Genomic DNA, 25,066 nt, shown 5'->3' with positions numbered 1-25,066 from the left:
AAAAGATTGAGAGGAGCAGCGTACTCTACCTTTGGAATGTGGAATCCTCTGAAGGTTGTGTCCTTGCTGACAGCATGTGGAGCTCCTCCAGGAACAATATCAGCAAATCTCTGGATCTCGTGGATTACGGCTTCTGTATACGGCATTTTACTTTTGTCTTCTATTGATGGACAGCGATCTTTCCCTATTACATTGTCAATTTCTTTGTGGATCTTCTCTGAAGTTAACAAAAATGGAACAATGGAAATATTTTTCAATCTAGAATTATATTCAAATTATATCTATTTTGCAATTACAACCAAGTAACAGTTGAAGATTGTTTGAAAAATTAAGGGTATGTGACCACAATCCAGAATAGCAGCAGTTTGGATGCAGCTCAACTGTGCTGTGTCCAAACTGCTGAGTTATTGGTTACAAGCACAGTGTATGGGATTTATAGAAACCTGATGCCCACTGTGCCCATTATATGTGATGAATCCTCATGGTTCAATGAACACGTGCGGATTTACCTGTGTAGTTAGAAGGCAACGTTTTGGATGCAGCTAAAGTGTGCTACTTCCAAAACTTTGCTATATCCTGATCGAGGGCACATAGCCTAAAATGGATATGCTAAATATGTGTCTTTAGGAGCCTATTCAGTTCCTTGTTGCTGGGAATCCATCACTCCTTCTTGACTGTCATTTCTAGTTTAGTAGCTTTATCCTTCTTCTGAGTTGAATGAGCTTCTGTAAAACATTCAGGTCTGACAGTGGCATGTTCTAAAGTTTACACTTTTATCACTGTATTTGTATATAGAGATAAAATGGCCATTGCAAAATTCCAGGAAAGTGAGTGATGAATAGGAGAACTGCTCTGTAAACAGCCAATGATGTGGTCAAGATACTTATGACTTTGCAAGACTGATAACAGTAGATCTGGATCTGGAGCTGAGAGGAAAGGTGTTCAAACTCCATAGGAACAAAATGTAAACAATGTAACACAAAAGTACTCATATCGTCCCACTTTCTGTTGCACCTAAGTTTATCTAGGAATTTCTCTCCCAATACTTCTCCTATAATTGTAGCTGGAATAAACATTTGGAGGAATAAAAATATTGGATATAAACTGGTCCCCTTTAGATTGGATAATGTTCCGCTCGAAACACTGCAGTATGCCATGCCATTCCTTAAGCCAGATGATTGGATAGAAAGAGGAATAACTCGATTAGGGAACTTGATGCAAGCTAATGCTCTATCTCCATTTTCTTCACTGGTGGATAAATATAGCATTAGTAAGAGAGACTTTTTCAAATATCTTCAAATTAGACATTTTATGAACAGTATGAATAATGGGTCAGAAAGCTTAAAATCTGATTATGAATACTATTTTTCTATTAATAGGGACTCTTCTAAAGGGATTTCTAGAGCATATGATGCTATAAATGGCGCACTGCAGTACTTTGCTCTGCCCTCAACAGGGCAGACAAAGAACGCCTGCGCCGGAGCAGCAGCAAGAAGACAAGAAGAGGACGTCATCGAATGAAGATAGGAGGTGCTGGACCTGGATTGCGATGCCCATCGGACCGGACCGCAACGGGACTGCCCCTTGGTGAGTATAATATACATAGTAACATAGTTAGTAAGGCCGAAAAAAGACATTTGTCCATCCAGTTCAGCCTATATTCCATCATAATAAATCCCCAGATCTACGTCCTTCTACAGAACCTAATAATTGTATGATACAATATTGTTCTGCTCCAGGAAGACATCCAGGCCTCTCTTGAACCCCTCGACTGAGTTCGCCATCACCACCTCCTCAGGCAAGCAATTCCAGATTCTCACTGCCCTAACAGTAAAGAATCCTCTTCTATGTTGGTGGAAAAACCTTCTCTCCTCCAGACGCAAAGAATGCCCCCTTGTGCCCGTCACCTTCCTTGGTATAAACAGATCCTCAGCGAGATATTTGTATTGTCCCCTTATATACTTATACATGGTTATTAGATCGCCCCTCAGTCGTCTTTTTTCTAGACTAAATAATCCTAATTTCGCTAATCTCTCTGGGTATTGTAGTTCTCCCATCCCCTTTATTAATTTTGTTGCCCTCCTTTGTACTCTCTCTAGTTCCATTATATCCTTCCTGAGCACCGGTGCCCAAAACTGGACACAGTACTCCATGTGCGGTCTAACTAGGGATTTGTACAGAGGCAGTATAATGCTCTCATCATGTGTATCCAGACCTCTTTTAATGCACCCCATGATCCTGTTTGCCTTGGCAGCTGCTGCCTGGCACTGGCTGCTCCAGGTAAGTTTATCATTAACTAGGATCCCCAAGTCCTTCTCCCTGTCAGATTTACCCAGTGGTTTCCCGTTCAGTGTGTAATGGTGATATTGATTCCCTCTTCCCATGTGTATAACCTTACATTTATCATTGTTAAACCTCATCTGCCACCTTTCAGCCCAAGTTTCCAACTTATCCAGATCCATCTGTAGCAGAATACTATCTTCTCTTGTATTAACTGCTTTACATAGTTTTGTATCATCTGCAAATATCGATATTTTACTGTGTAAACCTTCTACCAGATCATTAATGAATATGTTGAAGAGAACAGGTCCCAATACTGACCCCTGCGGTACCCCACTGGTCACAGCGACCCAGTTAGAGACTATACCATTTATAACCACCCTCTGCTTTCTATCACTAAGCCAGTTACTAACCCATTTACACACATTTTCCCCCAGACCAAGCATTCTCATTTTGTGTACCAACCTCTTGTGCGGCACGGTATCAAACGCTTTGGAAAAATCGAGATATACCACGTCCAATGACTCACCGTGGTCCAGCCTATAGCTTACCTCTTCATAAAAACTGATTAGATTTGTTTGACAGGAGCGATTTCTCATAAACCCATGCTGATATGGAGTTAAACAGTTATTCTCATTGAGATAATCCAGAATAACATCCCTCAGAAACCCTTCAAATATTTTACCAACAATAGAGGTTAGACTTACTGGCCTATAATTTCCAGGTTCACTTTTAGAGCCCTTTTTGAATATTGGCACCACATTTGCTATGCGCCAGTCCTGCGGAACAGACCCTGTCGCTATAGAGTCACTAAAAATAAGAAATAATGGTTTATCTATTACATTACTTAGTTCTCTTAGTACTCGTGGGTGTATGCCATCCGGACCCTGAGATTTATCTATTTTAATCTTATTTAGCCGGTTTCGCACCTCTTCTTGGGTTAGATTGGTGACCCTTAATATAGGGTTTTCATTGTTTCTTGGGATTTCACCTAGCATTTCATTTTCCACCGTGAATACCGTGGAGAAGAAGGTGTTTAATATGTTAGCTTTTTCCTCGTCATCTACAACCATTCTTTCCTCACTATTTTTTAAGGGGCCTACATTTTCAGTTTTTATTCTTTTACTATTGATATAGTTGAAGAACAGTTTGGGATTAGTTTTACTCTCCTTAGCAATGTGCTTCTCTGTTTCCTTTTTGGCAGCTTTAATTAGTTTTTTAGATAAAGTATTTTTCTCCCTATAGTTTTTTAGAGCTTCAATGGTGCCATCCTGCTTTAGTAGTGCATAATCTAACCTTTATTTCTCATCTTTCAGGTTACATCCGGGGCTCATCTACATCATTACAAAATGCTGTAGATAAGCCCCTGATGCAAGTGGGCTAAGCTCAGATACCATTTTTGGGGTGACAGAGTCCCTTTAAGTAAGTAAAACAATTACATTACAACTTGAGACATTTATACAATATCAAAAGAACCAACAGAATATGTGTTGCATCTATACTTACCTCTGTCGGCGCCGCGGTCACCGCTTCTCCCTCCTCTTTGGCCGGCGCTCCCACGTCATTCCCGGCTCCTTCCTGGTCTGGGTCCCGGCACGTGTCTCTGCGTGCGCGTTAGCGTGCCTCCCCTCTGTTGCCTGGCACGCGCTCGGTCTCCTCCCATCCTCTCCTTAGGGATCGGGCGCGCGCACACTCCCGCACTTGTTTCCTGGCTGCGACCTGACCCGACAGCATTGCTGGGCCAATAGGAAGCAGCCACTTTGTATTTCAGTCCACCCTTCCTTTGTGAAGGCGCCTGATTGTTAAGTTAAACCTGTCAGACTTGCTCTGTGTTTGGCTCTGCACCCTGGTCCTTCTCCTCCCCTACTCATATAGTTCGGTTTCCCAGCCTTCCTGCCCTGCGTTCCTTGTCTCCTGTTCCTAGGAGCTCCCTATCCCACCGCTACCATTTCCTAGGTTCTTTTATATGTCTCCCTTTGTCCCCTCCATCATTACTTCCTTTCCTCTCCTCTGGAGCCGATCCCTGGACCTGGCACGTCTAGTACTAGTTACTTTCGAGCTTGCTCCCTAACGATCCCTGTATAGGGGTTGGTCTACCTGTCTCGCTCGCTCGAGGGAGGTTTGGTATTACGGTCTAGTGGGTCCACTCTTGTCTCTTGCCCCCCTATCGTAACAATATGCCATAATGGGTAAATGCATTGTGACGGCACAGCATTTAATCTTAATTATCCAGATGTAAATTCAATAATACAGGAGTCATAAACTGTTATCTTTATGTTGACTTTTCTTGTAGGTTCAATTAATATTTTTAACTTGATTAATGGTTGTTATTTATTGGACTGTTTTCTTTGCAAAACATGGATGTAAGGTCACTGAACAATGATCTTTGCTAATATGTTGATTACACATTATACCAGGCCATGCTGCTTGTTGGCTTGCAATCATTGAAGGGTGAAATATAAATAATCAAATTGTGCGGGTTAACCTCATCACCCCTTCAACTTGACCTGTGGATGATGGCATGAAGGACGACAGCTGTGAACTATAGAAAGGGATACGCCTGTGTTACAAGACATCCAAGAAATCCAGAGATCCAAAGAACCAGAGAGTCATTACAAAACCACACAGAGGACCATTCTACAAGGCAGCAGCCAAGACATCATGGCCCAATCACAAGGGACAAAGATTTGACATTCTACAAGATGCCAGCTTAGGGGACCATGGCTCCGGCCGAAAGAATACACATTTGCTCCATTGGCCATCACCTGAACCCATGGATACATTTGGACCCACTGTCACCTGATTCCATGGAAATGTTCGGAGAAGCCAGGTTGTGACCCTCCCTCCCACATGGCGTTGTACCTCAATGGACTGTCAGCTTCCCAAACTTGTTGTTACATCATTGCCTCTGCTCTGTGCATGCCACAGGTGGGATAGTTGGCCCTGGAAGCTCTGAACTCACAGCTGTTCTTTTCATGCTGATTGAACTGAAGCTGGAAACTCTTTAATGTTGCACCATCTTGGGTATTTTGGTGGGACTGTTCTATGTGTTATTTGTCTGTTTTGTGGTTCAATAAAGTTTTGACACACTGTTTTACCCTCACCCTGTGTTGTCTGAGTAGAATTATGAACACGGTAAAAGGAGAGCGGGCATTGGTTGGGATGATACATAGTCCATGTAGTTTTGACTAGTGGACTATAGCACCCGCTGACCCCCCGTGTATCCATATGTATGATAGATGCAAGTTCCACTTCCAGACTCCTACTGTGCCTTTTAGGAGACTGGCGGGTTCCTCTCTCTTAATCAGTACTCCAGAGGGGAGAAGAACCTGCATGTGACTTTCTCCATTATAAACTGCCAGTGTAATATCATTGTTATACAACAGAGTGGCAACTCTGATTATCTGAAATGAAGAAATCCAGATTCATAGGCAGCTACTTACAACTAATATACAGTACACCTTTATAAAATGACAATTAGTGGTCAGGGGACTCCATTGTCCTAATATATGAGGGTCACAGATGGCTATAAAATGCATCATTTGTACTTACTCATCCCTGCTGCTCCACTTTGCTCTGATTTGACTGCAAAATATTTGGCCATATTGTTGGAGACCATCAGCAACGGCACCATAGACCATATTTTTCTCCCAGGCTGTGTTCTGTGGCTTATTAAATCCCTCCTTATGCTTCCAATTCCATACAAATATTTTTTGTGGATTGAAATAAAATTCTTGAAATTAAATTTCTTATGTTGTTTCATCACAAGCCATTTTATGCAAAAAGCATTGCAGACGGAGGCACAAAATGGATTCAAACAAAGAGAAAGTTGAGGTTCCGTGGTGTCGAAACTGTCAGTACTTTGACAGCTCAGTGACCAGTCTAGTGCAGGGGTGTGCTGAGCTGTGAGTGTTTTGATTGACAACTTGGCCATCCAGTCTGATACTGGGAGCTACTGGCTGTCTCTAGGTGTTCATTGTCCTAGGTGACTGTCTGGCTACTTAGGTGGGCTGTTAGTACCAGACCTCTACCAAACACAGCTTCAACTAAGTGTGGTTGGTTTTCTCTGTGCCTAATATTTTGCTTGACGATCTTTTGTTGCCTAACCTTGGACATTGCTATGACCATCCGTCTGTTTATCCCTTGTGTTCTGATCTGCTATCTTCCTTTTGACCTTGGTCCACTACCTGACTAAAGGTACCTTCACATTTAGCGACGCTGCAGCGATCTAGACAACGATCCCAATCGCTGCAACGTCGCTGTTTGGTCGCTGGAGAGCTGTCACACAGACAGCTCTCCAGCGACCAACTATGCAAAGTCCCCTGGTAACCAGGGTAAACATCGGGTTACTAAGTGCAGAGCCGCGCTTAGTAACCTGATGTTTACCCTGGTTACCAGCGTAAATGTAAAAAAAAAACCAAACACTACATACTTACATTCCGGTGTCTGTCCCCCGGCGCTGTGCATCTCTGCACTGTGTGAGCGCCAGCTAGCCGGAAAGCACAGCGGTGACGTCACCGCTGTGCTTTACGGCTGGCCGGCGCTGACAGTGCAGAGAAGCACAGTGCCGGGGGACAGACACTGGAATGTAAGTATGTAGTGTTTTTTTTTTATTTTTACATTTACGCTGGTAACCAGGGTAAACATCGGGTTACTAAGCGCGGCCCTGCGCTTAGTAACCCGATGTTTACCCTGGTTACCAGTGAAGACATCGCTGAATCGGCGTCACACACCCTAATTCAGCGATGTCTGCGGGAGATCCAGTGACGAAATAAAGTGCTGGCCTTCTAGCTCCGACCAGCGATCTCCCAGCAGGATCCAGATCGCTGCTGCGTGTCAAACACAACGATATCGCTAGCCAGGACGCTGCAACATCACGGATCGCTAGCGATATTGTTGTGAAGTTGTTTAGTGTGAAGGTACCTTAAGCTTTTGTCTCTTCCCTTTGTTTATGACATGTCCTCTTGGCTTTTGACCTCGGATTCCTTGACTATCCCAACTCATGTCTTGTCTGTGTGAAATGACTCAGCATCATATTTATGTTCTTTTATTGAGCAAATGAAATACAGATAACATTTAAATTTTCAATATGATACTCCTAGGCTCCAATGCAAAATCTTTAACAAGATCCCCAAATTACCATGTACCCTGATGGGCAATGCTAAAGTGCTACCACTAGGGTTGAGCGACCTTGACTTTTTTAGAGTCGAGTCGGGTTTCGCAAAACCCGACTATCTCAAAAGTCGAGTCGAGTGGAATCGGCCGATTACCGCGAAAAGTCGGGGATCGACCGAAACACGAAACCCAATGCAAGTCAATGGGGGAGCATAGTCGGCAGTGAGTGGAGGCCAGGAAAACATGTACAGTGTCCATTTTAATTGCAAAAAACATACATTCTTATTCCTGAAGCTTGTCAATCTAAATTTACCTTATAATAATAGTAAGGCATTGGAAATTGGGGGTCATTTGGCTAAAGTTGTGGGGGGTAGGGCTGGTTCAATTAATTAGTGCGCCCAGTAAATCTAGACCACGTCACGGCAGTGGAGCAGGGAGAGGTAAGTATTTCAACTTTGCAAGTGCTGTGATCCTGAGCAAGCAGGGGGGGCCCACTCGTTGGCATTGGCACTGGCACAGGGCCCCTCAAAGTACAGCGGTGTGTTTGCACGGCGGGGGCGCCTCCCACCAGCAGCAACACTTTTGCGTACTATGAGAGGCCCTGTGCCAGTGACGTCCCCCCCACCTGATGAAGGAACCTGCACCTTCATCTGCACCTTCCTCTTTCTCCCCGTGTAAGGTGGTATGGTATGCGGGAAGGGGGACCTGACTTTCAGCAGGGGCACAATCTTGCAGTGTAGCGTGCACGGGGAATGTTGCGTTATGGGTCAATGTACCAGCAGACTCATCTATCACTGGCTGGGCAATAGGCAGGATGAGGGGGAAACAGATATGGGCCCAAAGAATAAAGTGGGCTAAATGCAGTTCAAAATTGGTAACAGGACTAACCAGGGGGCATTGTTTTGTTCAGTGGAGCAGGGGTCCCCAACTCCAGTCCTCAAGGCCCACCAACATGTCATGTTTTCAGGATTTCCTTAGTCTTGCCCAGGTAATAATTGCATCACCTGTGCAATGCAAAGGAAATCCTGAAAACATGACCTGTTGATGGGCCTTGAGGACTGGAGTTGGGGACCTCTGCAGTGGAGGACAACTGGAATGAGAGGCTGACACAGAGAGTAGGCCCAAATCAGTAGGTAGTCTAAATGCAGTTCAAAATTGGCAACAGTAGTAAACCGGCGGCACAGCTTTGTTCACTGTAGGAGAACAGCAAGGAGCGGCAGACACAGATAGAAGGCCCCAACCCAACTAGTAGGCCCACTGCAGTTTTAAAATTCCGATAGGCTGAAAAACAGATAATTGTAGGTCATTTTTTGTAAAGAGGACAGCTGTATTGAGTGGCGCAGCCAGACACTACAAGTAGGCCTTAAACCACAAAGTTGGCTCGATGCTGGTTTAAAAAAGGTTACATGGGTACACGGTCTACATTGTTGTGCTCAGTGGAGGACAATTGGAAGGAGGGACCGCAGAAAGACTTTGTAGGCGTAAAATTACAAAATAGGCTCTATGCAGCTTCGATTATGTGGCAACCTGGAGAACACCTTGGAGCGGCAGACACAGTCTCTACGACCCAGACCCAACTTGTAGGCCTAATGCAGTGTTGTTTTCAACAACTACTAAACGAGAGCCAGGAGATCGAAGCAATGGAGACGAAACCTGGGGAACACCTTGGAGTGGAAGACACCGTCTCTACACCCTATACCCAACTTGTAGGCCTAATGCAGTGTTTGTTTTCAACAAGTACTTAAGAAGAGCCAGAAGATCGAAGCAATGGAGAGGAAACCTGGGGAACACCTTGGAGTGGAAGACACCGTCTCTACACCCGATACCCAACTGCTAGGCCTAATGCAGTGTTGTTTTCAACAACTACTAAAGTAGAGCCAGAAGATCGAAGAAATGGAGACTGGAGAGGAAACCTGGGGAACACTTTGGAGTGGAAGACACCGTCTCTACACCCCATACCCAACTAGTAGGCCTAATGCAGTGTTGTTTTCAACAACTACTAAAGTAGAGCCAGAAGATCGAAGAAATGGAGACTGGAGAGGAAACCTGGGGAACACCTTGGAGTGGAAGACACCGCCTCTACACCCTATACCCAACTTGTAGGCCTAATGCAGTGTTGTTTTCAACAACTACTAAACGAGAGCCAGAAGATCGAAGCAATGGAGATGAAACCTGGGGAACACCTTGGAGTGGAAGACACCGTCTCTACACCCTATACCCAACTTGTAGGCCTAATGCAGTGTTGTTTTCAACAACTACTAAACGAGAGCCAGAAGATCGAAGCAATGGAGATGAAACCTGGGGAACACCTTGGAGTGGAACACACCGTCTCTACACCCCAGACCCAACTTGTAGGCCTAATGCAGTGTTTGTTTTCAACAAGTACTTAAGAAGAGCCAGAAGATCGAAGCAATGGAGAGGAAACCCGGGGAACACCTTGGAGTGGAAGACACCGTCTCTACACCCTATACCCAACTTCTAGGCCTAATGCAGTGTTGTTTTCAACAACTACTAAAGTAGAGCCAGAAGATCGAAGAAATGGAGACTGGAGACTGGAGAGGAAACCTGGGGAACACCTTGGAGTGGAAGACACCGTCTCTACACCCCATACCCAACTAGTAGGCCTAATGCAGTGTTGTTTTCAACAACTACTAAAGTAGAGCCAGAAGATCGAAGAAATGGAGACTGGAGAGGAAACCTGGGGAACACCTTGGAGTAGAAGACACCGTCTCTACACCCTATACCCAACTTGTAGGCCTAATGCAGTGTTGTTTTCAACAACTACTAAACGAGAGCCAGAAGATCGAAGCAACGGAGACGAAACCTGGGGAGCACTTTGGAGTGGAACACACCGTCTCTGCACCCCAGACCCAACATGCAGGCCTAATGCAGTGTTGTTTTCAACAACTACTAAACTAGAGCATGAAAATTGAAGCAATGGAGAGGAATCCTGGGGAACACCTTGGAGTGGAAGACACCGTCTCTACACCCGATACCCAACTGCTAGGCCTAATGCAGTGTTGTTTTCAACAACTACTAAAGTAGAGCCAGAAGATCGAAGAAATGGAGACTGGAGAGGAAACCTGGGGAACACTTTGGAGTGGAAGACACCGTCTCTACACCCCATACCCAACTAGTAGGCCTAATGCAGTGTTGTTTTCAACAACTACTAAAGTAGAGCCAGAAGATCGAAGAAATGGAGACTGGAGAGGAAACCTGGGGAACACCTTGGAGTGGAAGACACCGCCTCTACACCCTATACCCAACTTGTAGGCCTAATGCAGTGTTGTTTTCAACAACTACTAAACGAGAGCCAGAAGATCGAAGCAATGGAGATGAAACCTGGGGAACACCTTGGAGTGGAAGACACCGTCTCTACACCCTATACCCAACTTGTAGGCCTAATGCAGTGTTGTTTTCAACAACTACTAAACGAGAGCCAGAAGATCGAAGCAATGGAGATGAAACCTGGGGAACACCTTGGAGTGGAACACACCGTCTCTACACCCCAGACCCAACTTGTAGGCCTAATGCAGTGTTTGTTTTCAACAAGTACTTAAGAAGAGCCAGAAGATCGAAGCAATGGAGAGGAAACCCGGGGAACACCTTGGAGTGGAAGACACCGTCTCTACACCCTATACCCAACTTCTAGGCCTAATGCAGTGTTGTTTTCAACAACTACTAAAGTAGAGCCAGAAGATCGAAGAAATGGAGACTGGAGACTGGAGAGGAAACCTGGGGAACACCTTGGAGTGGAAGACACCGTCTCTACACCCCATACCCAACTAGTAGGCCTAATGCAGTGTTGTTTTCAACAACTACTAAAGTAGAGCCAGAAGATCGAAGAAATGGAGACTGGAGAGGAAACCTGGGGAACACCTTGGAGTAGAAGACACCGTCTCTACACCCTATACCCAACTTGTAGGCCTAATGCAGTGTTGTTTTCAACAACTACTAAACGAGAGCCAGAAGATCGAAGCAACGGAGACGAAACCTGGGGAGCACTTTGGAGTGGAACACACCGTCTCTGCACCCCAGACCCAACATGTAGGCCTAATGCAGTGTTGTTTTCAACAACTACTAAACTAGAGCATGAAAATTGAAGCAATGGAGAGGAATCCTGGGGAACACCTTGGAGTGGAAGACACCGTCTCTACACCCTATACCCAACTTGTAGGCCTAATGCAGTGTTGTTTTCAACAACTACTTAAGAAGAGCCAGAAGATCGAAGCAATGGAGACGAAACCTGGGGAACACCTTGGAGTGGAAGACACCGTCTCTACACCCCAGGCACAACTTGTAGACCTAATGTAGTGTTGTTTTCAACAACTACTAAACGAGAGCCAGAAGATCGAAGCAATGGAGACTAAACCTGGGGAACACCTTGGAGTGGAATACACCGTCTCTACACCCTATACCCAACTTGTAGGCCTAATGCAGTGTTGTTTTCAACAACTACTTAAGAAGAGCCAGAAGATCGAAGCAATGGAGACGAAACCTGGGGAACACCTTGGAGTGGAAGACACCGTCTCTACACCCTATACCCAACTTGTAGGCCTAATGCAGTGTTGTTTTCAACAACTACTTAAGAAGAGCCAGAAGATCGAAGCAATGGAGACGAAACCTGGGGAACACCTTGGAGTGGAAGACACCGTCTCTACACCCCATACCCAACTAGTAGGCCTAATACAGTGTTGTTTTCAACAACTACTAAAGTAGAGCCAGAAGATCGAAGAAATGGAGACTGGAGAGGAAACCTGGGGAACATGTTGTGAATTCTGTGGCTGAATTCACTCCTGTGGTCACAAGTGGTACTGCAGCTTCTGAGCTTCCTCCCTCAGATGTTCTGGTGAGCTCGTTAACTGCTTCATTACTTAACTCCGCCTGATGCTGCTATCCTTGCTCCTTGTCAATGTTTCAGTGTTGGATCTGAGCTTCTCCTGATTGTTCCTGTGACCTGCTGCTCTGTATAGCTAAGTGCTTTTTGCTATTTTGTTGCTTTTTTTCTGTCCAGCTTGTCTTTTGTTTTGCTGGAAGCTCTGAGACGCAAAGGGTGTACCGCCGTGCCGTTAGTTCGGCACGGTGGGTTTTTTTTGCCCCCTTTGTGTGGTTTTTGCTTTAGGATTTTTTGTAGACTGCAAAGTTCGCTTTACTGTCCTCGCTCTGTCCTAGAATATCGGGCCCCACTTTGCTGAATCTATTTCATCCCTACGTTTTGTCTTTTCATCTTACTCAAAGTCATTATATGTGGGGGGCTGCCTTTTCCTTTGGGGAATTTCTCTGGGGCAAGTCAGGCCTATTTTTCTATCTTCAGGCTAGCTAGTTTCTTAGGCTGTGCCGAGTTGCCTAGGTAGTTGTTAGGCGCAATCCACAGCCGCTTTTAGTTGTGTTTAGGATAGGATCAGGTGTGCAGTCTACAGAGTTTCCACGTCTCAGAGCTCGTTCTTGTATTTTTGGGTATTTGTCAGATCACTGTGTGCGCTCTGATCGCTAAGCACACTGTGTCTCTGGATTGCCTTCATAACGCCTGTCATTAGCAAACATAACAGTACAAGGAGCCAAACTAATGATTCTCAATAGAGGGAAAGAAAAAATTCTGACATCATTTTTTTTTTTTTTTCTGCTCTGTGTTCACTTTTTTTTTTCCCCTAGACATTTGGGTGATTCTGGACACAGGTGTGGACATGGATATTCAGGGTCTGTGCTCTTCAATGGATAATCTCGTTATAAATGTACAAAAAATTCAAGATACTATTGATCAGAAATCTATGTTAGAACCAAGAATTCCTATTCCTGATTTGTTTTTTGGAGATAGAACTAAGTTTCTAAGTTTCAAAAATAATTGTAAGCTATTTCTGGCCTTGAAACCTCATTCTTCTGGTAATCCTATTCAACAGGTTTTGATTATTATTTCTTTTTTGCGCGGCGACCCTCAAGACTGGGCATTTTCTATTGCGCCAGGAGACCCTGCATTGAGTAGTGTCGATGCGATTTTCCTGGTGCTCGGATTGCTGTACGATGAGCCTAATTCAGTGGATCAGGCTGAGAAAAATTTGCTGGCTTTGTGCCAGGGTCAGGATGATATAGAAGTATATTGTCAGAAATTTAGGAAATGGTCAGTACTCACTCAGTGGAATGAATCTGCGCTGGCAGCTTTGTTCAGAAAGGGTCTCTCTGAGGCTCTTAAGGATGTCATGGTGGGATTTCCTATGCCTGCTGGTTTGAATGAGTCTTTGTCTTTGGCCATTCAGATCGGTCGACGCTTGCGCGAGCGTAAATCTGTGCACCATTTGGCGGTATTGCCTGAGGTTAAACCTGAGCCTATGCAGTGCGATAGGACTATGACTAGAGTTGAACGGCAGGAATACAGACGTCTGAATGGTCTGTGTTTCTACTGTGGTGATTCCACTCATGCTATTTCTGATTGTCCTAAGCGCACTAAGCGGTCCGCTAGGTCTGCCGTCATTGGTACTGTACAGTCCAAATTCCTTCTGTCCATTACCTTGATATGCTCTTTGTCGTCGTTTTCTGTCATGGCGTTTGTGGATTCGGGCGCTGCCCTGAATCTGATGGATTTGGATTATGCTAAACGTTGTGGGTTTTTCTTGGAGCCTTTGCGGTGTCCTATTCCATTGAGAGGAATTGATGCTACACCTTTGGCCAAGAATAAACCTCAGTACTGGGCCCAGCTGACCATGTGCATGGCTCCTGCACATCAGGAAGTTATTCGCTTTCTGGTGTTGCATAATCTGCATGATGTGGTTGTGTTGGGGTTGCCATGGCTACAAACCCATAATCCAGTATTGGATTGGAATTCCATGTCGGTATCCAGCTGGGGTTGTCAGGGGGTACATGGTGATGTTCCATTTTTGTCGATTTCGTCATCACCACTGGGAGCAGGGTTCTTCTTTGTAGCCAAGAAGGATGGTTCGCTGAGACCGTGTATTGATTACCGCCTTCTTAATAAGATCACTGTTAAATTTCAGTATCCTTTGCCATTGTTATCTGACTTGTTTGCTCGGATTAAGGGGGCTAGTTGGTTCACTAAGATAGATCTTCGTGGTGCGTATAATCTGGTGAGAATCAGGCAAGGAGATGAATGGAAAACTGCATTCAATACGCCCGAGGGTCATTTTGAGTATCTAGTGATGCCGTTCGGACTTGCCAATGCTCCATCTGTGTTTCAGTCTTTTATGCATGACATCTTCCGTGAGTATCTGGATAAATTCCTGATTGTTTACTTGGATGACATTTTGATCTTCTCAGATGATTGGGAGTCTCATGTGAAGCAGGTCAGAATGGTTTTTCAGGTCCTGCGTGCTAACTCTTTGTTTGTGAAGGGATCAAAGTGTCTCTTCGGTGTGCAGAAAGTTTCATTTTTGGGGTTCATCTTTACCCCTTCTACTATCGAGATGGATCCAGTTAAGGTCCAAGCCATCCAGGATTGGATTCAGCCGACATCTCTGAAAAGTCTGCAAAAGTTCCTGGGCTTTGCTAATTTTTATCGTCGCTTCATCTGTAATTTTTCTAGCATTGCCAAACCATTGACCGATTTGACCAAGAAGGCTGCTGATTTGGTTAATTGGTCTTCTGCTGCTGTGGAAGCTTTTCAGGAGTTGAAGCGTCGTTTTTGTTCTGCCCCTGTGTTGTGTCAGCCAGATGTTTCTCTTCCGTTCCAGGTCGAGGTTGATGCTTCTGAGATTGGAACAGGGGCGGTTTTGTCACAGAGAGGTTCTGATTGCTCAGTGATGAAACCATGTGCTTTCTTTTCCAGGAAGTTTTCGCCCGCTGAGCGTAATTATGATGTGGGCAATCGAGAGTTGCTGGCCATGAAGTGGGCATTCGAGGAGTGGCGTCATTGGCTTGAAGGAGCTAAGCATCGCGTGGTGGTATTGACTGATCATAAGAACTTGACTTATCTCGAGTCTGCCAAGCGCTTGAATCCTAGACAGGCCCGTTGGTCGTTATTTTTTGCCCGCTTCGACTTTGTGATTTCGTACCTTCCGGGCTCTAAAAATGTGAAGGCGGATGCTCTGTCTAGGAGTTTTGTGCCCGACTCTCCGGGTTTATCTGAGCCAGCGGGTATCCTCAAGGAAGGAGTCATTGTGTCTGCCATCTCCCCTGATTTGCGACGGGTGCTGCAAAAATTTCAGGCGAATAAACCTGATCGTTGTCCAGCGGAGAAACTGTTCGTCCCTGATAGGTGGACTAATAAACTTATCTCTGAACTTCATTGTTCGGTGTTGGCTGGTCATCCTGGAATCTTTGGTACCAGAGAGTTAGTGGCTAGATCCTTCTGGTGGCCATCTCTGTCACGGGATGTACGTACTTTTGTGCAGTCCTGTGGGATTTGTGCTAGGGCTAAGCCCTGCTGTTCTCGTGCCAGTGGGTTGCTTTTGCCCTTGCCGGTCCCAAAGAGGCCTTGGACACATATTTCGATGGATTTCATTTCTGACCTTCCCGTTTCTCAAAAGATGTCAGTCATTTGGGTTGTCTGTGATCGCTTTTCTAAAATGGTCCATCTGGTGCCCTTGGCTAAATTGCCTTCCTCCTCTGATTTGGTACCTTTGTTCTTTCAGCATGTGGTTCGGTTGCATGGTATTCCTGAGAATATTGTTTCTGACAGAGGTTCCCAGTTTGTTTCAAGGTTTTGGCGAGCCTTTTGTGGTAGGATGGGCATTGACCAATCCTTTTCCTCGGCTTTCCATCCTCAGACTAATGGCCAGACCGAACGAACCAATCAGACCTTGGAAACATATCTGAGATTTTTTGTTTCTGCAGACCAGGATGATTGGGTGTCCTTTTTGCCGTTGGCTGAGTTCGCCCTTAATAATCGGGCTAGCTCGGCTACCTTGGTTTCTCCATTTTTTTGCAATTCTGGGTTCCATCCTCGTTTCTCTTCAGGACAGGTTGAGTCTTCGGACTGTCCTGGTGTGGATTCTGTGGTGGATAGGTTGCAGCAGATCTGGACTCAGGTAGTGGACAATTTGACCTTGTCCCAGGAGAAAGCTCAACTTTTCGCTAATCGCAGACGCCGTGTGGGTCCCCGACTTCGTGTTGGGGATCTGGTTTGGTTATCTTCTCGTCATATTCCTATGAAGGTTTCCTCTCCTAAATTTAAACCTCGTTTTATTGGTCCGTATAGGATTTCTGAGGTTCTCAATCCTGTGTCTTTTCGTTTGACCCTCCCAGACTCCTTTTCCATACATAATGTATTCCATAGGTCGTTGTTGCGGAGATATGTGGCACCTATGGTTCCATCTGTTGAGCCTCCTGCCCCGGTTTTGGTGGAGGGGGAATTGGAGTATATTGTGGAGAAGATTTTGGATTCTCGTGTTTCTAGACGGAAACTCCAGTATCTGGTTAAATGGAAGGGTTATTCTCAGGAAGATAATTCCTGGGTTTTTGCCTCTGATGTTCATGCTTCCGATCTTGTTCGTGCCTTTCATGCGGCTCATCCTGGTCGGCCTGGGGGCTCTGGTGAGGGTTCGGTGACCCCTCCTCAAGGGGGGGTACTGTTGTGAATTCTGTGGCTGAATTCACTCCTGTGGTCACAAGTGGTACTGCAGCTTCTGAGCTTCCTCCCTCAGGTGTTCTGGTGAGCTCGTTAACTGCTTCATTACTTAACTCCGCCTGATGCTGCTATCCTTGCTCCTTGTCAATGTTTCAGTGTTGGATCTGAGCTTCTCCTGATTGTTCCTGTGACCTGCTGCTCTGTATAGCTAAGTGCTTTTTGCTATTTTGTTGCTTTTTTTCTGTCCAGCTTGTCTTTTGTTTTGCTGGAAGCTCTGAGACGCAAAGGGTGTACCGCCGTGCCGTTAGTTCGGCACGGTGGGTTTTTTTTGCCCCCTTTGCGTGGTTTTTGCTTTAGGGTTTTTTGTAGACTGCAAAGTTCGCTTTACTGTCCTCGCTCTGTCCTAGAATATCGGGCCCCACTTTGCTGAATCTATTTCATCCCTACGTTTTGTCTTTTCATCTTACTCACAGTCATTTTATGTGGGGGGCTGCCTTTTCCTTTGGGGAATTTCTCTGGGGCAAGTCAGGCCTATTTTTCTATCTTCAGGCTAGCTAGTTTCTTAGGCTCTGCCGAGTTGCCTAGGTAGTTGTTAGGCGCAATCCACAGCTGCTTTTAGTTGTGTTTAGGATAGGATCAGGTGTGCAGTCTACAGAGTTTCCACGTCTCAGAGCTCGTTCTTGTATTTTTGGGTATTTGTCAGATCACTGTGTGCGCTCTGATCGCTAAGCACACTGTCTCTGGATTGCGTTCATAACACCTGTCATTAGCAAACATAACAGGAACACCTTGGAGTGGAAGACACCGTCTCTACACCCTATACCCAACTTGTAGGCCTAATGCAGTGTTGTTTTCAACAACTACTAAACGAGAGCCAGAAGATCGAAGCAACAGAGACGAAACCTGGGGAGCACTTTGGAGTGGAACACACTGTCTCTGCACCCCAGACCCAACGTGTAGGCCTAATGCAGTGTTGTTTTCAACAACTACTAAACGAGAGCATGAAAATTGAAGCAATGGAGAGGAAACCTGGGGAACACCTTGGAGTGGAAGACACCGTCTCTACACCCTATACCCAACTTGTAGGCCTAATGCAGTGTTGTTTTCAACAACTACTTAAGAAGAGCCAGAAGATCGAAGCAATGGAGACGAAACCTGGGGAACACCGTGGAGTGGAAGACACCGTCTCTACACCCCAGACCCAACTTGTAGGCCTAATGCAGTGTTGTTTTTAACAACTACTAAACGAGAGCCAGAAGATCGAAGCAATGGAGGCGAAACCTGGGGAACACCTTGGAGGGGAAGAAACCGTCTCTACACCCCATACCCAACTAGTAGGCCTAATGCAGTGTTGTTTTTAACAACTACTAAACGAGAGCCAGAAGATCGAAGCAATGGAGACGAAACCTGGGGAACACCTTGGAGTGGAAGACACCGTCTCTACACCCCAGACCCAACTTGTAGGCCTAATGTAGTGTTGTTTTCAACAACTACTAAACGAGAGCCAGAAGATCGAAGCAATGGAGACTAAACCTGGGGAACACCTTGGAGTGGAATACACCGTCTCTACACCCTATACCCAACTTGTAGGCCTAATGCAGTGTTGTTTTCAACAACTACTTAAGAAGAGCCAGAAGATCGAAGCAATGGAGACGAAACCTGGGGAACACCTTGGAGTGGAAGACACCGTCTCTACACCCTATACCCAACTTGTAGGCCTAATGCAGTGTTGTTTTCAACAACTACTTAAGAAGAGCCAGAAGATCGAAGCAATGGAGACGAAACCTGGGGAACACCTTGGAGTGGAAGACACCGTCTCTACACCCCATACCCAACTAGTAGGCCTAATGCAGTGTTGTTTTCAACAACTACTAAAGTAGAGCCAGAAGATCGAAGAAATGGAGACTGGAGAGGAAACCTGGGGAAAACCTTGGAGTGGAAGACACCGTCTCTACACCCTATACCCAACTTGTAGGCCTAATGCAGTGTTGTTTTCAACAACTACTAAACGAGAGCCAGAAGATCGAAGCAACAGAGACGAAACCTGGGGAGCACTTTGGAGTGGAACACACCGTCTCTGCACCCCAGACCCAACGTGTAGGCCTAATGCAGTGTTGTTTTCAACAACTACTAAACGAGAGCATGAAAATTGAAGCAATGGAGAGGAAACCTGGGGAACACCTTGGAGTGGAAGACACCGTCTCTACACCCTATACCCAACTTGTAGGCCTAATGCAGTGTTGTTTTCAACAACTACTTAAGAAGAGCCAGAAGATCGAAGCAATGGAGACGAAACCTGGGGAGCACTTTGGAGTGGAACACACCGTCTCTGCACCCCAGACCCAACTTGTAGGCCTAATGCAGTGTTGTTTTCAACAACTACTAAACGAGAGCATGAAAATTGAAGCAATGGAGAGGAAACCTGGGGAAGACCTTGGAGTGGAAGACACCGTCTCTACACCCTATACCCAACTTGTAGGCCTAATGCAGTGTTGTTTTCAACAACTACTTAAGAAGAGCCAGAAGATCGAAGCAATGGAGACGAAACCTGGGGAACACCTTGGAGGGGAAGAAACCGTCTCTACACCCCATACCCAACTAGTAGGCCTAATGCAGTGTTGTTTTTAACAACTACTAAACGAGAGCCAGAAGATCGAAGCAATGGAGACGAAACCTGGGGAACACCTTGGAGTGGAAGACACCGTCTCTACACCCCAGACCCAACTTGTAGGCCTAATGTAGTGTTGTTTTCAACAACTACTAAACGAGAGCCAGAAGATCGAAGCAATGAAGACTAAACCTGGGGAATACCTTGGAGTGGAATACACCGTCTCTACACCCTATACCCAACTTGTAGGCCTAATGCAGTGTTGTTTTCAACAACTACTTAAGAAGAGCCAGAAGATCGAAGCAATGGAGACGAAACCTGGGGAACACCTTGGAGTGGAAGACACCGTCTCTACACCCTATACCCAACTTGTAGGCCTAATGCAGTGTTGTTTTCAACAACTACTTAAGAAGAGCCAGAAGATCGAAGCAATGGAGACGATACCTGGGGAACACCTTGGAGTGGAAGACACCGTCTCTACACCCCATACCCAACTAGTAGGCCTAATGCAGTGTTGTTTTCAACAACTACTAAAGTAGAGCCAGAAGATCGAAGAAATGGAGACTGGAGAGGAAACCTGGGGAAAACCTTGGAGTGGAAGACACCGTCTCTACACCCTATACCCAACTTGTAGGCCTAATGCAGTGTTGTTTTCAACAACTACTAAACGAGAGCCAGAAGATCGAAGCAACAGAGACGAAACCTGGGGAGCACTTTGGAGTGGAACACACCGTCTCTGCACCCCAGACCCAACGTGTAGGCCTAATGCAGTGTTGTTTTCAACAACTACTAAACGAGAGCATGAAAATTGAAGCAATGGAGAGGAAACCTGGGGAACACCTTGGAGTGGAAGACACCGTCTCTACACCCTATACCCAACTTGTAGGCCTAATGCAGTGTTGTTTTCAACAACTACTTAAGAAGAGCCAGAAGATTGAAGCAATGGAGACGAAACCTGGGGAACACCTTGGAGTGGAAGACACCGTCTCTACACCCCAGACCCAACTTGTAGGCCTAATGCAGTGTTGTTTTTAACAACTACTAAACGAGAGCCAGAAGATCGAAGCAATGGAGGCGAAACCTGGGGAACACCTTGGAGGGGAAGAAACCGTCTCTACACCCCATACCCAACTAGTAGGCCTAATGCAGTGTTGTTTTTAACAACTACTAAACGAGAGCCAGAAGATCGAAGCAATGAAGACGAAACCTGGGGAACACCTTGGAGTGGAAGACACCGTCTCTACACCCCAGACCCAACTTGTAGGCCTAATGTAGTGTTGTTTTCAACAACTACTAAACGAGAGCCAGAAGATCGAAGCAATGGAGACTAAACCTGGGGAACACCTTGGAGTGGAATACACCGTCTCTACACCCTATAACCAACTTGTAGGCCTAATGCAGTGTTGTTTTCAACAACTACTTAAGAAGAGCCAGAAGATCGAAGCAATGGAGACGAAACCTGGGGAACACCTTGGAGTGGAAGACACCGTCTCTACACCCTATACCCAACTTGTAGGCCTAATGCAGTGTTGTTTTCAACAACTACTTAAGAAGAGCCAGAAGATCGAAGCAATGGAGACGAAACCTGGGGAACACCTTGGAGTGGAAGACACCATCTCTACACCCCATACCCAATTTGTAGGCCTAATGCAGTGTTGTTTTTAACAACTACTAAACGAGAGCCAGAAGATCGAAGCAATGGAGACGAAACCTGGGGAACATCTTGGAGTGGAAGACACCGTCTCTACACCCTATACCCAACTTGTAGGCCTAATGCAGTGTTGTTTTCAACAACTACTAAACGAGAGCCAGAAGATCGAAGCAATGGAGAGGAAACCTGGGGAACACCTTGGAGTGGAAGACACCGTTTCTACACCCTATAACCAACTTGTAGGCCTAATGCAGTGTTGTTTTCAACAACTACTTAAGAAGAGCCAGAAGATCGAAGCAATGGAGAGGAAACCTGGGGAACACCTTGGAGTAGAAGACACCGTCTCTACACCCTATACCCAACTTGTAGGCCTAATGCAGTGTTGTTTTCAACAACTACTTAAGAAGAGCCAGAAGATCGAAGCAATGGAGACGAAACCTGGGGAACACCTTGGAGCGGAAGACACCGTTAGTAGGCCGTAGCGAAGTTCTTGCCCTAATGCAGTTGTCAAATTCCTATAGGCTGAAAAACAGTCTATTGATGCTCAGCTTCTTAAAAAGGAGGACAGCTGTATTGAGTGGCGCAGACAGACACAGGTAGTAGGACTTAAACCAAAAATTTGGCTCAATGCATTTTTAAAAATGTTACAGGGGTACACGGTCAGCAGTGGTCTGGTCAGTGGAGGACTAGTGGAAGGAGGGACCGCAGACAGGCGTAGTAGGCCTAACATAACAAAATAAGGCTGTAGGCACTTTAAAATTGGTTCCAGGGGTACACGGGCAGCAGCGGTCTGGTCAGTGGAGGACTAGTGGAAGGAGGGACCGCAGACAGGCGTAGTAGGCCTAACATAACAAAATTTGGCTGTAGGCACTTTAAAATTGGTTCCAGGGGTACACAGGCAGCAGTGGTCTGGTCAGTGGAGGACTAGTGGAAGGAGGGACCGCAGACAGGCGTAGTAGGCCTAACATAACAAAATTTGGCTGTAGGCACTTTAAAATTGGTTCCAGGGGTACACGGGCAGCAGTGGTCTGGTCAGTGGAGGACTAGTGGAAGGAGGGACCGCAGACAGGCGTAGTAGGCCTAACATAACAAAATTTGGCTGTAGGCACTTTAAAATTGGTTCCAGGGGTACACGGGCAGCAGTGGTCTGGTCAATGGAGGACTAGTGGAAGGAGGGACCGCAGACAGGCGTAGTAGGCCTAACATAACAAAATAAGGCTGTAGGCACTTTAAAATTGGTTCCAGGGGTACACGGGCAGCAGCGGTCTGGTCAGTGGAGGACTAGTGGAAGGAGGGACCGCAGACAGGCGTAGTAGGCCTAACATAACAAAATTTGGCTGTAGGCACTTTAAAATTGGTTCCAGGGGTACACAGGCAGCAGTGGTCTGGTCAGTGGAGGACTAGTGGAAGGAGGGACCGCAGACAGGCGTAGTAGGCCTAACATAACAAAATTTGGCTGTAGGCACTTTAAAATTGGTTCCAGGGGTACACGGGCAGCAGTGGTCTGGTCAGTGGAGGACTAGTGGAAGGAGGGACCACAGACAGGCGTAGTAGGCCTAACATAACAAAATTTGGCTGTAGGCACTTTAAAATTGGTTCCAGGGGTACACGGGCAGTGTTGTGAATTCTGTGGCAGAGCTCCCTCCTGTGGTCACAAGTGGTACTTCGGCTGATTCTCTCTATGAGCTTCCGTTGGTGGAGGAAAGTGGTACTGCGGCTTCTGAGTTTCCTTCCTCAGGTGATGTGGTGAAGTCGTTAGGTGCTGCTCTATTTAACTCCACCTAGTGCTTTGATCCTGGCCTCAAGTCAATGTTCTAGTATTGGACCTGTTTCCTCCTGGATCGTTCCTGTGGCCTGCTGCTCTGCATAGCTAAGTTCCGCTTTTGCTATTTTGTTTGCTGTTTTTTTCTGTCCAGCTTGCTTTTTGTTTTTTCCTTGCTTGCTGGAAGCTCTGGGACGCAGAGGGTGTACCTCCGTGCCGTTAGTTCGGTACAGAGGGTCTTTTTGCCCCCTTTGCGTGGTTTTTGTAGGGTTTTGTGTTGACCACAAAGTTACCTTTCCTATCCTCGCTCTGTTCAGAAAGTCGGGCATTGGGTGGTTCAGGACACAGGTGTAGCAATGGACATTAAAGGTCTGTCTTCATGTGTGGATCAGCTCACGGCAAGAGTACAAAATATTCAAGACTTTGTGGTTCAGAATTCTATGTTGGAACCAAGAATTCCTATTCCTGATTTGTTTTTTGAAGATAGAACTAAATTTCTGAGTTTCAAAAATAATTGTAAACTATTTCTGGCTTTGAAACCTCGCTCCTCTGGTGACCCAGTTCAACAAGTTAGGATCATTATTTCTTTTTTACGTGGCGACCCTCAGGACTGGGCGTTTTCTCTTGCGCCAGGAGATCCTGCATTGTGTAATATTGATGCGTTTTTCCTGGCACTCGGATTGCTGTACGATGAACCTAATTCAGTGGATCAGGCAGAGAAAAATTTGCTGGCTCTGTGTCAGGGTCAGGATGAGATAGAGGTATATTGTCAGAAATTTAGAAAGTGGTCCGTACTCACTCAATGGAATGAAGGTGCGCTCGCAGCTATTTTCAGAAAGGGTCTCTCTGAAGCCCTTAAGGATGTCATGGTGGGATTTCCTATGCCTGCTGGTCTGAATGAGTCTATGTCTTTGGCCATTCAGATCGATCGACGCTTGCGTGAGCGTAAATCTGTGCACCATTTGGCAGTATTATCTGAGCATAAACCTGAGCCTATGCAGTGCGATAGGACTTTGACCAGAGTTGAACGGCAAGAACACAGACGTCAGAATGGGCTGTGTTTCTACTGTGGTGTTTCCACTCATGCTATCTCTGATTGTCCTAAGCGCACTAAGCGGTTCGCTAGGTCTGCCACCACTGGTACGGTACAGTCAAAATTTCTTTTGTCCGTTACCTTGATTTGCTCTTTGTCATCTTATTCTGTCATGGCATTTGTGGATTCAGGCGCTGCCCTGAATTTGATGGACTTGGAGTATGCTAGGCGATGTGGGTTTTTCTTGGAGCCCTTGCAGTGTCCTATTCCATTGAGAGGAATTGATGCTACGCCTTTGGCCAAGAATAAGCCTCAGTACTGGACCCAGCTGACCATGTGCATGGCTCCTGCACATCAGGAGGTTATTCGCTTTCTGGTGTTGCATAATCTGCATGATGTGGTCGTGTTGGGGTTGCCATGGCTACAAGTCCATAATCCAGTATTAGATTGGAAATCCATGTCTGTGTCCAGCTGGGGTTGTCAGGGGATACATGGTGATGTTCCATTTCTGTCTATTTCGTCATCCACCCCTTCTGAGGTCTCAGAGTTCTTGTCTGATTACCGGGATGTATTTGATGAGCCCAAGTCCGATACCCTACCTCCGCATAGGGATTGTGATTGTGCTATCGATTTGATTCCTGGTAGTAAATTCCCAAAAGGTTGACTGTTTAATGTATCTGTGCCTGAGCACGCCGCTATGCGGAGTTACGTGAAGGAGTCCTTGGAGAAGGGGCACATTCGCCCGTCATTGTCGCCATTAGGAGCGGGGTTCTTTTTTGTGGCCAAGAAGGATGGTTCGCTGAGACCTTGTATAGATTACCGCCTTCTAAATAAGATCACGGTTAAATTTCAGTACCCCTTGCCGCTGTTATCCGATTTGTTTGCTCGGATTAAGGGGGCTAGTTGGTTTACCAAGATAGATCTTCATGGTGCGTATAATCTTGTACGTATTAAGCGAGGCGATGAATGGAAAACTGCATTTAATACGCCCGAGGGCCATTTTGAGTACCTAGTAATGCCATTCGGACTTGCCAATGCTCCATCAGTGTTTCAGTCCTTTATGCATGACATCTTCCGAGAGTACCTGGATAAATTCCTGATTG

The 25,066-nt window shown here is 45.8% G+C and overlaps 1 protein-coding gene across 4 annotated transcripts in view; it reads right to left on the bottom strand.

The window, feature by feature from the left end:
* LOC138661766 (cytochrome P450 2C23-like) overlaps positions 1–25,066 on the bottom strand; it is a 137,096-nt gene that overhangs the window by 9,744 nt on the left and 102,286 nt on the right. For all 4 annotated transcript variants that reach the window (XM_069746667.1, XM_069746664.1, XM_069746668.1 and 1 more), the window contains one exon: positions 30–217. In XM_069746667.1, coding sequence (XP_069602768.1) covers positions 30–217 — 188 coding nt within the window. The remainder of the gene's footprint in view (positions 1–29; positions 218–25,066) is intronic.

Source organism: Ranitomeya imitator, chromosome 2, assembly GCF_032444005.1.
Source record: "Ranitomeya imitator isolate aRanImi1 chromosome 2, aRanImi1.pri, whole genome shotgun sequence".
NCBI lineage: Eukaryota > Metazoa > Chordata > Amphibia > Anura > Dendrobatidae > Ranitomeya > Ranitomeya imitator.
Note: the sequence above shows the minus strand (reverse complement) of the source record. Positions and strands in the feature narration are given on the sequence as shown.